The sequence below is a fragment of the Alligator mississippiensis genome, chromosome 4 (genome assembly GCF_030867095.1).
Source record: "Alligator mississippiensis isolate rAllMis1 chromosome 4, rAllMis1, whole genome shotgun sequence".
Lineage (NCBI taxonomy): Eukaryota > Metazoa > Chordata > Crocodylia > Alligatoridae > Alligator > Alligator mississippiensis.
The window spans coordinates 104,607,319-104,623,909 of NC_081827.1; the positions used below are offsets into that span (position 1 = coordinate 104,607,319).

General features: G+C 44.3%; 1 protein-coding gene across 1 annotated transcript; it reads left to right on the top strand.

Moving 5' to 3' along the window:
* Positions 1 to 660: 660 nt before the first annotated feature.
* On the top strand, positions 661 to 12,718 carry CKAP4 (cytoskeleton associated protein 4). Its single transcript, XM_014607020.3, has 2 exons — positions 661 to 1,095; positions 9,430 to 12,718. The coding sequence occupies exons 1-2, from the start codon at positions 775 to 777 to the stop codon at positions 10,759 to 10,761; spliced, it is 1,653 nt and encodes a 550-aa protein (XP_014462506.3). The 5' UTR covers positions 661 to 774; the 3' UTR covers positions 10,762 to 12,718.
* The last annotated feature ends 3,873 nt before the right edge of the window (positions 12,719 to 16,591 follow it).

A 16,591-nucleotide genomic window follows, 5' to 3' on the forward strand; every position in this document is an offset into this window, starting at 1 on the left:
TTTAGGAGCCAGCTTGACAAGCATCTACTAAACATGTATGAAGTGAGATTTCTTAGAGGTTCGCAGCTTGGTCGCATGATTGAATTTTCACAGGGACCACAGTGTCACATTCCTGACACCTGACCAGGGCCGGATTAATGCATAGGCAAACTAGGCACATGCCTAGGGCCCTGAGCTGGGCATGGGGTGGGGAAACTTTACTTTCGCAGAGGCTGCACAAATGGCCTCATCTGCTCAGCAACATTTGTACAGGGAGGGTAATTCAGAGCTGCCTCTCCTTCCCCTCCCACCCTCATTACCCCAGGCCTGCAAAGAATTTAAGGGTGCGGTGAGGAACCGCTGGAGCTGTGCTCACTCCTCTCGCCTGGGGATGGGGGGAGATGTGGGGAGTCCTCCAGGCCTGGGAGGAGAGGAACTCGGGGGGCTGCAAGCCAAGCCTGCGGCAGGGATGGGGTTGGGGAAGTGCTGGCCTGGGGGGAGCGCAGCCTCAGTTAGAGGCGTGGGCGAAGCTGGACCCCGCAGCCACAGCTCTCCCAAGAGGGCAGCGAGGCCGCTCCCGGGCCCTGCAGCCGGCCACGCTGTCAGGGCGGGGGGAGGCGGGCAGAGGCGAGAGGAGGCGCGGAGTCAGCCCAGGCACAGGCCGGGGGCGCGGCTCTGGCGCGGGGCGGGGCGGGTGTGCGTGGCAGGCTTGGCGGGAGCCCCCCCGCGCTGCATCGTGCCCGGTGAGGCGCGGGAGCCCAGGTGCGAGCGGCCGCCACCCACCCCAGCGTCGGCATGGCCTCGGCCCGACACCGCAGCGGCAAGGGCGGCGCGGAGCGGGGGGCGCAGCCCGGCGGCGGGGATGACGTGGCGAGGAAGCAGCAGCAGCAGGCGGCGGCGGCGGGCCCGGGCGGCCGGGGGAGCAGGGCTGCGGCGGCGGGCGGCAGCCGGGTGCTGCGGGCGCTGCTGTGCGTGGCGCTGCTGGCGGGCGCCGCCGCCGCGGTCTGGGCCGGGCAGCTGCTCCGCCAAGAAGTCCAGCAGCTCGCCCAGGGCCACCACGCCTCGGCCGCGCAGCGGGAGCAGCTGGCCCGCAGCCTGCAGGGGCTGGCGCAGCAGGTAACGCCGGAGCGGCGAGGCAGCCTGGCACGGGGGGTCCCGCCAGGGCAGCACGTGCCATAGCAGCCTGTGCGGGCACCCCCCCCCCCGAGAGAGGGCTGGGGGTGCCCAGGCCAAGGAAGGAGCCAGGAGGGTGTTCAGAAGGGCAGGGAGCGGGAAATGCAGGCGGGACGCAGGTAGGAGCCGGAGAAGAGGGTCCCATCTCAGCCGTCTGGGCAGCAGAGAGCGGGGCTCACTTCTGAACACAGGTGGCAAAGGAAATTCTCCCCCACCCAGCAAAACACCCCCACAGCTGGGCACCCCTGGCCCACATGTGTCTCCTTGATCCAAGCAGGGTCCTGCCTCCAGTGCAGAAGCGTACTGGGGGATTCAGTTGGCGGGATGGAGACTTACAGCATAGGCCAGAGATTTTCACCCGGGTGCTGCTGGGTCTTTTGAAGGGTGCCCAGACCCTTCAAGTGATGAGGAGGACCCTTGAGATTGGATAGGATGGTTTGGAGAGGGATGGCAGGGGGTTGGACTCAATCAGCATTTCTCCACCCATGAGTCATGTCCCAAAAGTGGGTTGAAAGACCATAGGGAAGGGTCACGAACAAACTTTAAAGATGGACTCTCCTTTAAAGGAGGAAAACGTGGGAAGCCATGGCTTTTCCCTTGCAGGCTGGCAGAGCTCCAGTCTCCCGGGGGGCCCTGCATGCCCTTCCCCCTGCCTCACACACTGTGGGGGAGGGGGAGCTGGGGCATGGAGGTAGTGGGTCAGGAGTGAGGGGCACTGGGTCAGGACTGGCCATCTACATTTGCAAATGGTCCTGGTACAGGAGAACCACTGGACTAGATGACCTCTGGAGGGCCCTTCCAGCCCTGCTTCTCCATGGTAGGAAAGGTGTGAGGAGATGAGCAAATAAGCCAGGCTGAGGTTTGTCCTTGCCTGGCCACAGGAAGGAGTTGAGCACTGTAGCCTATCTATACATCTTACTTTTTAAGAAATTGAGTGCCACTCAGTTCACAAAAGTTATGGAAAGTTGCCTCAAGTCCAGTGAGGTTAACCACAGGCATGTACTCTTTTATCAGAGACGTCCCCCATCCTCTGCTGTTCCAGTCCTGAGTCTCTTATCCATTGAAACAGTTAGTTAGCAGTGTTTGGGCAAGTGCTAAGAACAAAAATGAGACCACAGTCTTTTCATGTGCTGTTGTAGGCATGATTTGAACATAGGGTGGTGAAACCCAACTATATTAACTTACTGTAACATCTAACTTATTCAGTTGCAATCCACATAGTTCACCTGTGTTATATAATAAAATTAAATATACTTTGCACTTTCTGGTAAAAGGGCCAGACCCACGTTTTTGGTAGTACAGTTTTAGTATCTTGGATGTTAGTACAACGTAACTGAAATACACCAGAATATGTGGTTTTGCATTCATATGATTGCTGCTTTTTACATCTGGGATGGCACTGCAGGAGATAGTGCTGTTGTAAAACTTCAGTGAGACTTGCCCTCACTTTTCCACCACTGGTGACCACTTCTGCTGCACACTATGGAGAACAAAAATCCCGCCTGTTTTATAGAAGAGTAGAGGCACAGCCAGAACTGCTGAGTGACTCACACTCCTTGCTTACAGTGCCTCCTAATTTCCTGCATTACCTCCAGCCAAGAGCAGGAGACCCAGCAGCTGTCATTGCATTTGATGCTGGGGGAAGTGTAATGAAGTAGTCTGCAAAGGGTGTGGCCCTGCTGTGATGAGAGAAACATCCCTGTTCTTGCAAAGGATTTTTTTTTTTTGTGGTTTTAGGCTAGGGTTTCACACGTGGCAGTGTATTACATGCATTTCTACACCTTTTCTTTTAAAATGTGAAATATGAGGGAGAAAAGCTATCAAACGAAAGCCATGTCAGAAATTATAATGCCTTAAAAAGATATGGGAGGCAGGGGGGAAGTCCAACAGTTCATTTGCTTTGTTTTATGCATTTGAGAGCAGTTTCACTGCCCTGTGTGTGACCGCTCAGTTAGATCTCAGTTCTGCAAGTTGGTATATAGGGTCTGATCCACCCATCTGCGCAGAACTCTTCTGACCTTTTCGTAGCATCCCACATGAGTGTAAGGCTCTGCTTACATGGGTCAGCTTGCAGGATCAGTAGGGGGTCTTAGCCATTTTCTCATGTCAGGTCTTTCGCACACCAACGTATGTAGGAAACACAGACAAAATGAAAATACAGTTGTAATGGTACAGGGAAGGTATAGTCTCTGTAACTAACTTTAAATTCAGTTTTTCATGCTAACTAGATTTCGGATTCACAGGATACTGACAAAGTTCACAGGCCCACAGTTAATCTCATCTAATAGTTTTTACCTAGCTTAAACAAACCAAAAAATAAATCACAATTTGAAGGAAGGGATAGATTAAGTTGGGCACGAGTTTACAGAAATATGGTACATAACTCAGTGAAGAGCCTAGATGCCTAGATTGTGCATATAATTCTGTATGTTCCATGGCACTTATTGTTTCAAAATCTAAGCACCTCGCAGACTTCCCTTGCAACATCGCTGTGAAGAACGGAAGTTTTGTTTTCCCTTTTTGATTGCTAGGAAAGTGGCATGGGCAGGTTAAGTGATTTGGCCTTGATCACATGGAAAGCCTGTGGCAGCACCAGCAATTTGGGTTCTGCCTTTGAAGTCCCAGACCAGTTTCTGAAACAGAAACACATTCTTCCTCCCCCTATGGAGAGAAGGCATACACTGCATTGTTCATAGCTAGCAGGAGTTTTAAACGAATGGTAATCCAGATCTATGAAATATTTGGCACAGAATTCTTCCCAACTTCTATCCTCAGTTGACTCACCAGACAGAAGCTGTCTACAAGATCAGACAGACTAAGGCTTTATACAGACATTACAGCTAGAAGTTCTGGGGGTTATATTGGATTAAAAATGTTTCCCTGATTTAACTCCGTAATTAAATAGGTGCTGGGGGCCTGATTTAAGGTAAGTTGGGGTAGGGGGTGGAACAGGTGGGGTGGAGGAGATCTGTGGGGGGGCTAGCAGGGTCTGCAGAGGGCTGGGGGGGGGGGGATAAGAGAAGCTTTTTGATCCTTCCAGTCCCCCGGATTGAAGTAAATTGGGGTGAGAGGGGGAGAGGAGTGTGGACGGACTGATGGCTTTGCAGGGGAGGTTTGGTGGGAGGGGAGCCTCTCTCCCCTCCAACCAGGGAATATTTTTAGCCCTCCCAGTCCCCCACATCCAGACAAACAACCCCTCTCCAAGCAAACCAATCCCCCCTGGCCCTCCCCACACCCCAATCTGCTTCAGTCAGCTCCCTGTACAACTAAATGCTGGTAAAACTGGCTCCAGGAACAGTTTGCAGGATCAGTGGGTTGGTGGGGGAGGCTGGTTGGTTCATCTGGTGGTGAGGGGGTGGGCTGAAGGGCTAAAAAGAGTCCAGTGCTGAGCAGGGAGAGTGTAGGAAAAGCACAGCCCTGGGGCTGGGATAAACATGTAGTGGCCAGGCTTTCCCAGCCCTGGGACTGTGCTCAGAATGTGTACAGAAGTTCAAATAGATTGGTTTAGCCAAACCCAATCTAACTTAGTGCATCTCTGAGGTACAGTTAAATTGGATCAGATTGGCCATTTCTTGGCTGATCTAACCTTCCTGGAACTTCTGTACAATTTGCGCTTAGATTGACATAAGTAAGGATCCAAGGGTAAGGCCCACATGGGGGCAAACTAAGTTAGATCAGGTGGCCATTTTAACACTATCTAACCTCCCCCTAACCTCCCTGAACATCTGGATGTACCCTTAATCACATGCACACCCATTTCTCTGTTGCTAATGGGCAAGGGTATTTACCTGTATCTGGAACCTCTAAGACTGCTGCAGACTTCAATTTGCAGTGATTTTTTTAAGATTGAGACAGATACAGAGTATTTTTCAATAGTGTTTTTCTTCAAAGGGAGGCAATAGAGAAAATCCTTGGTGGTGCCCCTTTTTTCCATTGCTTATGAGGTTTCCATTGCTTATGAAAAAGAGACCATGGTTGTTAGAAGTATCAGCATCACTCCATCTAGGTTGAAAGAGTATTTCATTTGAGATTTTCAAAGTTAGTGAGAGTTGGTTGTCTAATTCCCTCAGGCTCCTTTGAAAATCCCAGCAAATCCTGACAAACATAGAAATACACACAGAACTTTAGGGTTGGAAGATTCTCAGCTGTCCATACAGATGCAGAATTTTCTGTTCCTAGAGTATCCCAGACAGCTGCTTATCCAGTCTCTTGAAAGAAGAGATTCCACATCTTCCCTAAGCAATTTGTTCTAGTTTCTATCACTTATAGTTAAAAAGTTTTTCCTGAGACTTGATTTGTACAATCAGTTGCCTTCATCTCTGGGTTGCTTCAGACAGAACCATAAGTTTTATATAGTGCTCTCTAGGCAGAGCCGTCCCTTGGGTATGGCGAATTGGGGCGGGGGGGGCCCACAGAGCCGGGCAGAGCAGCCACAGCCCCTCCTGTGAGGCCTGCCTGCAGCTGGCAGCTCAGCCCCATGCCATGGAAAAAGCACGGAGACCCCTCCCTCCACTTTGGGGGGGTACCCTGGCCCTGCGCAGTGTTAAGGGGGCCATGCACAGGCTGACTTGTCCTGGGCCCCAAACCCCTCTAGGGTTGGGTCTGTCTCTAGGAGTCAGGTACACAAAGAAAGTTGTAATTAATTAGTTGTTATGGAAGCTCCAAGTTCTAAAAGGAAATAATCATAAAACTGTTGTATGTAGGGGGTGGTTAACTTTTGGTGTGCATTTCTTAATGCAAAATAGAGCATTATGCTAAGTCTGTTCTTCTGTTGGCACTTAAGAGCAAAAAGGCTTGGTATTAATTAATTGCTGCACTCCACTATAGAATACTGCACTCTACTTATACAGCACTTGCTGTACAGACCATTTCGGGGAGCACTCCCCTCTTTTCGGTCTTCTGCCATTCAGTGCCGTTGTCATAAGTAAGAGTTATATAACCTCATCGCTTTTCACATCAGCTGTAAGAGGAGAAAGGAAATGATGTGGAAAGTTGAGTCACAGTACAATGTTCAGAGGAGCCAAAATTTTCTGACATAATAAATACAGTCATAAGATGGCTGGTAAAAGGAAAAAAAAAAGGGTTGGCAGATAAAGAATATTTGTCTGTTTTATTCACAAGATTAAACCTTTTGAGGACGGACTCTATTTTATGCCTCTCCATCCAGAAGTAGCTGGCAAGAGACTACACCTCTTTTTAATGAACATGAATTATCATTTTGAATTTGAGTGGTTGCAAGAGGCTTATTAAGGGGCTAGTTAGCTAGTGTTTAGAAAAAAATGAATAGAGAACGTAACAGGGTAGGTAAGATTAGAAACTAGTCCAGCTTGACTATTATGTGCAAGGGAGTGACTTTAATTTACACAAATAGCATGGAGTCCCTCAAGAATATGCAAGTAGAGAACTGGTTTAACAGAACTACAGTCCATCTTTCCCCAACACTCCTGCTCCTATGTCAGAAGTCTCTTTCCATCAGTAGAGGGTTCCCCCTTCTATGTTGATGAATTACCTGTTGGTCACCATTGAGCATTTTTTTCTCTGGTAATTTTATCCCTTGGGTGGTACAGTTTGAACTTGGCAAACTGGATAAACTCCCTTTTACAGTACTTTTTGAAGACAAATTAATTAACAGGGTGATTTTACCAGCTTAGTTTAATTTTGATATAGATTCTATCTGTATCTGAGTTAAGTGTGTAATGGTTTCCTTGCATTGTATAAGATTTACAGACATCTAATAGGTGACATGTCAGTGTTAGTGCTACAGAAAAAATAAGCTTGGTACAATGGCATAATCAGAATAAAAGATCACTGGTAGTAGCTTAGAATAATATGATTTTGTAGATTTAATGGCCATAGCCACACGGGTGTTTGTGAAGGATTGTAACCCCAATTCTTTTCCTAATTGATTTATTTTTAGTTTTGTATAGCTTTTAGGTCACACACTATTAAAGAGGCAAAATACTTATTTTATTTTTTAAAGACTGAGTTGAGAGGAAACCAATGATGTTATTTTTGGTTCTGTGTAATGTATAAAAGCTGGAGTAAGGGGGCCTTGACCTTTTGGGGGGACTGTAGTGTTTAATCGTGTCTAGCTTCCCAAGGTGCTTTTCCACATTTTTTTTGTTATTACAAACATCAGGTTTTGCTTTCCCTGATATTTCAGAAGAACTGAAGAGCCAATAAAAGTTGTTAGATCAGAACAAATTAAATTGAAAACTTAAGCAATTAAAAGGAGTTTTTGAACAGAGATTATGCCTGTTTATCTCAAAGTCCTGTCAAGTTTTTGGGATAAATGTTTGTTTTTCTTGAAGAGGTAAGGGTGCTTGGCTCTTCAACCACAGGCTGAGAAAGTTCCCTCTCTAGTTCATTAGTTCTTTAGCAAACACAAGGAATAGCGGTAATATTTTCCCTAGTATTTCTAACATTAAAAAATAAGTGGACTTAAAAAGGGGGGGGGGGGCGGGGAGAAAGTTCTTACCCCTTTTCTGTGTACCAAGAGAGAAAGGGGGGGGAAAAAAAGAAAAAGGTTAAAAGGTGAGTAAAGCCACATTTCTTTTGCAGGCTGTCTTGAAAACCTCAGGGTTACTTGGTCCAATACATAGTAAATCAGGGGTTTGTATAGAATCCCATTGGAGATGTTTCAGCAGCGGCAAGGCGAGCAGCTGCATTAACCCCCATGGCTCCTCAAGCTGGCGCCAGCACTGCCAACCTGCAGCGCTTAATGCTGACATTGCTTGTCATGCTGCCAGAAGTGTATCTGGATCTGGTACATGAGGAGCCCTATGATCCAGGTCCAGCCTGGGGGGCCGAACACATCTGACATCCCCCTAGTAAGTCATTCAGAGCTTGCATTCAAGAGCACAGCTCTTATCCAAACCCTGCAGTTCATGCTCAGTTCAGACCCCCACTGAGGTGGAGGAAAGTTCAGTCTGAGGCCTTAATCTTGTCAACATGCATATGGGTCATTTAATGATTAATTAGTAACTTAATTGATTAAGTCAGTAAGAAGTGTTTGTGGGATCAGAAGCAGAGAGAAGACTTCAAGACAAAACTAAAAAGAAAAAAATCTTATTCAGTGAAATTATCTAGTTATTAGATAGATGAGCTACCCTAAAACAGTTTATCACACATGACAGATTGTGTGGTAGTTCTCATTATTATACACCTCAGGTGTGCTACACAGATGGAGGCAAGATAGCAGGCATTACTCAGCACTGCTACATACCCAAAGCCTAAAGGTATTGTAGGTAATGAATTCCACTGAAGCCAGTGGGAGTTTAATTGCTTTTTATTTTCCATTATGTTAATTTAGTGCTTGTGATGAATACCATCTTGGCAGCTTTGGAGACTCAAATTGGTTTTTATACGTGGACTGGGAACAGCAGACAGTGGCAGTACATTCATGTGCCCACACCCTAATTCTAAGGTGAAAGGGTGCTTCATTTTCATGCTCATTCAACCTTTGTCCTTTTTGCTGCTAGTGCCAACAACTGTGTCCACTAGTGCCAGCTGTGAGCGTCATTTTCAGGATGTAGACACTGAACTGGATTGAGACCACCAGCTCATAGTACAAAGGGCCCAGGTCAGCCTGTCCAGCAGTAACAACAGAGGGCACTAAATAGCTGAAATATTTTAAAACTAAACACACATTATCATCATACAACACAGTTTGGGAGAAATATAAAAACTAAAGCTAGCTTAGAAAATGAAATATAATGAAAGTCCTAGATATGTCATTACTACTTTCATTCCCCAGTCCATCCCCCATTTTTTTCCTTTAAAAGATGCCCTGTCTTATATAATTTAACACTCATTTATTGTTCAGTTATCATCCATTCAATCACTCTGATTTAAAGCTTAAATTGATAAAGATGCTTTTAAAAAAGTGAACTTACAGAGGCCCCAGGCACACAGTACATAACGCAAAATTCTTGCAGAAGCTGGTGTAAGTTTTGTCTGAATAAGGACTTAAGTCCTGTTAGATTGAGTCCAAGAGAAATAGGATTTGATGGTTTGAGGGCCAAGTCAAAGGATTTGGATTCAATACCACAGACCTCCTGGGAGACACTGGGAATGTCACTTTTGTGGAGCCGGTCCCTAGTTTACCATTTGTAAAATGTCATAATAGTACTTCCCAACCTCAGCACAGGGTCGAGAGGCAGGAAACATAATGGATTCTGATGTGTTTAGCTTTTACACTAATGGAAGCTATAAGTACCTTTGAGAGATGCATAGGATGTCATTTTAAGCTATAATATATGTGGATTTCTGTTTCAGGTACAGTCCATTCAAGCTACAGTTGGGGATTTTGAATCTGTGATGAAAATAGGTCAGCAGAAGCAAGAAGTTACAGAGAAGACTGTTAAGCAAGGGGAGAATGAAATAAATCGCATCAGTGAAGTTCTTGAGAAACTACAAAATGAAATCTTGAAAGACCTGTCTGATGGCATCCATATGGTAAAGGACTCAAGAGAGCGAGACTTCACGTCTCTTGAAAATACTGTGGAAGAGAGACTAACAGAGTTAACCAAATCTATAAATGATAACATTGCTGTATTCACTGAAGTCCAGAAAAGGAGCCAAAATGAAATCAGCGATATGAAAACAAAGGTTGCTTCAATGGAAGAAAAAGACGCATATAAACATGAGCTAAAGGTGCTGAAAGATGCTCTTGATGATGTGCAAGCATCCATGAAAACCAAAGAAAAGGACATAGAGTTGCTGAGAAGTACAATAGACTCAATGGAATCTGATGTTTATACTGAAGTCAAAGAACTAGTTAACCTCAAACAGGAACACGAGAAATTCAAAGAGGCTGCAGACACTGAACACCTTTCATTAAAAGCTTTACAGGAGAAAGTTCTTAAAGCTGAAGAATCCCTTACACAGTTCCCTGATGAGATTAAAAGACTTGATGAAGACTTACTGCATATTAAAGCCAACCTCAAACAGGATGTAAATGAACTCCCAGAAAACATACCAGAAATCCTTGAAAAGAATCAGGAAAGGTTTGAACCCAGGTTCAGACGTGTAGAAGACAGTCTTGAATCCCTGACTTCGGCTACCACTCAATACACTGAAAAGATGGAATCCCTTCTTTCTAGGCAGGAGGAGCATGAGAACAAGCTAGCTTCCTTAGAGGAAGGCATTACAGCTCTACGGGGCACCTCAGGTGCTGATACAAGTTCAATATCAGACGCTCTGAGAAGTCTCAGTGAATCTCAGATTTCATTGTTCAATGATATCGATGAATTGAGAAGAAGTGTAAGTGACCTCCCAAACTCTGCTGATGCCCTTCAGAACATCCAGAAACAAGTTAGGGCTTTGCTGGATCAAGAAAAGCCTCAGATGGATCAAGCACAACCTCAAGAGTATATAGAAAAGCTGTCTTCTGTGGAAGGCTCTGTCAGTGATTTAAGGTCTTCTGTCAGTAAGGTCGATACTGACTTGAAAATGGTCAGAACTGCAGTAGATAGCTTAGTTGCTTATTCAGTGAAAATTGAAACTAATGAGAACACCCTGGAGTCAATGAAGACCACAATAGATGACCTAAGGAATGATCTGGAAAGATTATTTGTGAAAGTAGAAAAGATACATGAAAAGATTTAAGGAACAGTGCTAATTAGGCAAGTATTGGATTTTTTTAGAAAATTAGCTTTTGTATGCCCCCTCCTTTTTATTTTTTTACTCTTTTTAAAGATGAGTTGACACCTCCAAAAGAAAACAAGAATGCTTTTACAGTTGGATACAAATCTGCTCATTTCCTGTACTTTTCTTCTGTGCAGGGGTTTTTTAAGTTTCACAGGGGTTTAAATTACTAAAGGCTTTTTTAAATCTAGAATGATATTTTGCTTCAACTGTCCTGTTTTAGTTAGTGATACAGCCCCTTTGCAACTCCAGCCATCAGACAGCGTGGTCTTAGTTATAATGATATAAGGGTACTTTATAAAAGTACAGCTATTCCTATAGAAAAAGGGGAAAAACTGCTGGTGTAAGGCACCTTTATGTTCACACATGCTAGAGTAGTGATTCTCCACCATTTAAAGATGCTGTGGGGTGCCATGCAATACTAGCACCATTAAGTGTGCAAGCATGATTCACAAGATAAGTCCAGAGATTTCAAATAGGAATCCATTCTGACCTGCTGTAGTCTTTGATCTCTTTGCAACAGAAGAATTGCTCTGTTTTATTTCTGTAGTAAAATGAGTGAAACCTAAGAGCTGACATTTGTCAAGGGATGCCTTGAATCTAAAAAAGCTGGGAACCACTGCACTAGAGCTTTTACCAATTTAACTGTTTTAGTTGAAGAACAAAGTTTACACACCTAAGCAAAATACTCATATTGGTAAAAGTTAAGTATAAGCTAAGCCTACAACAACCCATCAGTCTCTGCAGTTTCCAGTGAAGGTACAAAAGGACTGACTGCTATGCATACACAGTTGCATACAGGAAAACCCACAGAGGGAGGGAAAAGGCAGGGCAACCATAGATTCTAGCTTCCTAAAAGCCTACAGTGAGTACCTTCCCCCAACACCTGCAAACCCCCAGGTACAGACTGTCTGCTGGACAGAGCAATCTGAGCAGGAGGATGCAGTTCACTGTCACTCAGAATTCAGAGTGCACAGTAAGATTTGGTCACGTTCCTTTGGTGTTACTAAGATTATTTGGCAGATTTTTCCCTTCAAGTCCTATTTTCCCATTTGTAACATCACCTTTGGTTGTTGTGGGGATGATCTGGAGTGTGGACAAGGAAAACTAAAACAAAAATCCTGTTTTCATCTATATGAACCATGCTATTAAAAAAAATAGAGAAAGAAAATATAAGATGGCATTAGCAGAATTGCTTCTAAATATAATGCCTCTAAAGATTTCCCCTGAGGTCACAGTCACTTGAATTAGTATCACTGTATTATTTTGTGTAAGGGCTGTACCAGTGATGTCAGTGAAAGAGAAACAAGCCTCACACTGGTTAAGAAGCAGAAAATGTGTTAGATATTTAGAGCACACCAAACGTTGCTGTTCATGTGAAGAACCACTTAGACATGGAGCTTTCGGTTTTTGTTTTTTTAAAGTATTGGAAAGGATTTCTGATGTTAGTTCTTTCTAAAGTTTTCAAATGTTGTATAAGTATTTTAAAAGGTGTCTACACATAGATGCAGGTCATTCTGAAGATGAGGTTATCTGAGAATATAGTGCCCAACCTGCATTAGGTATTTGGCTGCAGTAGAAAATAAATTCATACAAATAGCACCTCTGAAAAATGGTATGTTAGTGGGGACAGCCTGGGCAAAAAGGACTCTTTTAGGTACATAAGAATAAGACATTCAACCAATTTTAAGGATGTTCCCACTGCATATGGTAAGAGGTTGTTAACTGTTCAAAAAGCCTTAATAAGTAAGAAGGATGCACTATACTGAGATAGTATTGTTGTGTTTCCTTTTGAGCTGCACTGTTCCTTGTTGACTTTTCCTTTCAATTTTTGAACAACTGTTTAGATTACTGTGAAAAGAACTGTATGGCTTATTTGCAGTATTTTTAATACGTAATAAACACTTGGAACTTTTGATTTTTTTTCCCTCCTGTGTTGCTTACTTTCACTTTCAAAAACATTTCCTGCAGAGAATAGCTGGGAAGAGGGGTGGAGCAGCTTCACTTTTTCTCTGGAGTCTCAGCTTTCATATTAAAAGGAGATCCCCATTATAGTTCCAAAGACAACCTTAAAAATGCTGACCTATATCATCAAAGCAGCACTGTCTTTGAGTCTTCAGAGAACTCGAAACAATAGCTTCTAGGAGTGAAATACATTATTCATTTCAGTGCTGACTCAGTCACAGCACTGATGCTTTCAAATGTCAATGTTGTTGACAAATTCAGTGCAGACAGCCAATGAAACAAGTGTCAAATGACATAGATCAGGGTGGCCAGCCTGTGGCACAGGTGCCACAAAAGGCCCAGGCACCCTCTGTATGTGACATCTGACAGATCGGGGAGGGGACAGGTGGCAGGCACGGCAGGAAACAAAGCAGCTAATCAGGGAGGGAGCAGAAAGCAGAGCAGTAGATTAGACAGGGGAAGGGAATCAGAATAGCAGTTGGGGAGGGTGTGGGACTAGTTTGTGGCACACCTGCCATAAAGGTTGGCCTGCACAGCTAAATCTATACAATTTGTCTTAAATGGCTGCTTGTGTTCAAGGATTTTTTTTGTTATGGGGAATGCAGCTGGTATTACTTTCAAAAAGTTCAGCTTAAAAACTTTGGGAAATGTTGATTTAAGTGTTCCCCTTAGACAAAAAATAAATATAAACCCAAATTTTATAATGCAAATCTCTCTGAATTTGGGGAATTTCAACCCAGATTTGAATATCACAGCTCACCTCTGTCTTGGAATGATCAGAATTAGAAACCAAACCCCACCACAGATCTGAACCTGTCCCTTTTCCTACCACAAGCTTCAAGAATCTAAAATATAGGTCAGAATTTCACAGCAAAGAACCATCTCAGGGGCTCTCACAAGTAGTAGTAGTACAAACAATTTTTATTTTGTCTTCAAGACTGCCCTGGTAGTGTTTTTCAAATGAGGAGATTCACTATTGATAGAGTCCACTCCTCTTATTTACAGCACAGCTGTTCTGATAGAAGGTACCACCAGTAGAACAGTTGCTGCTAAGAAAATGAAAATTGCACTTTTCTATGCTATGTTCTACCTAGACCAGGGGCCTGCAATTATTTTGGGCGGAGGACCACTTACTGAGTTTTGGCAAGGTATCAAGGGCCGCATGACAGGCAGCCAGGGGCAGATAAATACTAACTTCCTAAATTTTTTAGGGGCCCCGTGGGCTGGATAGAATGGCCTGGCGGGCCGCGTCCCACCCTTGGGCCGTGTCTTACCCACCCCTGACCTAGACTGATGTCCATAATAGTGTTATACCAAAGGATTAGTGATCATTTTAAGGGCTGATCCCTCATGAAACATAACGTTTCAGGTAGAAATATGTGTACCACATATGCAAACTTGTTTAGTAAGACAATGTGATGTACTTTGCCTATCTGGAGTAGTTATTTTCAAAGTGTATATGGCAGCTATAATATATATTTCAGATCCTGGCACCTGGTCCAGCTGCTGCTTGTTTCCCTTTGGGAAATAAAGCCAATGAATCAGTCTTAATTCTGGATGGTCCATAATTCTTTTACAGTCTTTTATAGTCTAAGAAAACTTGATTGTGTTCAGCGGTCATGACTTGAAACAGACTGGAGGTTGCTGTAACTTTCACTGGGAACCAGGTCCAAGAAGTACAAATTTAAAAATGTCTTCTAGCTACCTTTTATCTGGGCCAGACCAGAGCCTGTAGCTCAAAGACTGCAAGAAATGCTAAATCTAACTCATATTAAATAGTACAGTGCATTTCTGAGGATATAATTGATTTTCAGAGCTGTTGCAAATCATGTGCAAGCACTGATTATAGATCTCATTGCAGGCTTGAGTCAAAGGAAAACATAAAACTTATGTTCCAAACAAAAACCCAAATCCTTCCTACCTTTTTAACTTGGCCCCAAATTTTACATCTGCAGTTATCATAATTCTCAACAATGTTATCCCAGATTCCAACGCACACACTGGAGGAGGTTTTGGTTCTGTCATTAGTGTTCCCTGATGTGGGCAATAATTAATATTTAGTACTTCAGTGGTGAATTTCTGGAACTCCCCAGTCACTTAATAAACATTAACATAATCAGTTCTCAGAATGCCTGACAAGGGAGCCTTTTATCTTCCTTTTAGGGAAGAGCAGCTACAATATAGATCTTGACTACACTTAAGTATGGGCACAAACAAATTAACACACAAGGTGAGATAGGGTGTGAACTTGCAGTACCTTAACTAAGCCACAGTCACTACTCGTGTACACTCTGCCCAATGGTGAATGCGAAGTAACTTGTCCCTCAGTGAAAGACAGGTACACTCTCCCTCATTTTCCAGTGGTAAGAGTCTGGGCACAAGTAGTGACTGTGGATCAGCTGACAAAGCTGCAAGTTCACATTTGCACAGCCTGTGATGGCTTATGCAGGTGTATGTACAGTGCTTACCAATGCAGCTTTACTCTTATAGCTACACCAGCAACCCTCTCCCCAATGGAGGGGTGTGTGGAGTGGGAACATAGTGGGGACAGAGTTCTAGTGTTACAAAGTTTGGAGCCCCAGGGTGAGAAAGGAGTGGCTTTTGCTCCCCTTCCATGCCAAAAGGGGAAATCGCCAGCATTCACAATTCTCCATTTTCAAAGAAGCTGCTGGGCAAGATTGAATCTAAGAATATATGTGGGAACCTTGGGTATACACATAGCTCCTTAACTTTCACACTAGGCACCATAAAGGATTGAGACTGGTTGGGATATTTCATAATCTTTGAAATGCAGAGCTCTCCTGCGGAGAGTGGCACAAAAAAGAACTCGCTCCATGTTTTTTAACCCATCATAGGAAGCAACATCTAACTAAGAGTGTTTTATTAATGCATATGTGGGCAAACTGCTGTGAGCCTGGCTAATGATATTCTGGCAAACCTGCACTTCATACCAGTCCCATAAAACCATCTCTGCCACTGAAAGAAACAATCTATCCCGGCAGAAGCACAATTTAGGCAGAAGCGTAACTGTGTCTACATTAAGCAATTCTGCTGGCATGGCTGTCAGTCACAACCAACCCCAGATAAAAGTTTGCTATGTAAACACAGCTTGGAGATTCACTTGTAATGAGTCAGTCAAGCCCTGCAACGCATGCGCCAAAGGCATCTGTTTTTTGCCTTCAGCCTGCCTTCCACAGCAGTGCTGAGATTAAAAATGGTTTGCAGTGAAGCATTAGTGGTTTGCCAAGCTCCAGCAACAGCAGCCTTCGTAGCAGTTAGAAGGCATGAAGAAAAACAGAGTTACTGACAACAAGCCATTGTCTGCAGCTGACTCCCTTCTTGCATCAAGGCTAGACCACAGTTTTAGGCCACACTGCCTCTCATCAGGCTCCTCTAATGTATCAAGAAAACACCACACGCCCCTGCCACTACTTTTCATCTGACTTCCTCTTTTGGAGGAGACGCTCTACTAACCTGCCAGAAACAGACGCAGCAGCAAAAGGCAAAGCATTTAGACCTCTGGTTCAACCAGCTAGCCACTGCCAGGGTGAGAAGCAGCTGCAATGTGTTTTGTGTCTGATCTCTGCCTCAGTCCCTTTCCCAGCCAAGCTCAAATCTCACAGCTGCTACCAGTTTTAAACCAAAGAGGTGAAGACTAAAGCAGTTCCCCCTCACAGCAGTTCATGTTACATAAATCCTAAACCCTCCCCTCTCCGAACTATACACATATCCACTAGTTTGCATTAAGTTTCAGCCCTCATTTATCTTCACTCCAACTATGCATGGAAAAATCTCCATTCTTGCATGGATCCCATTTACACATCCT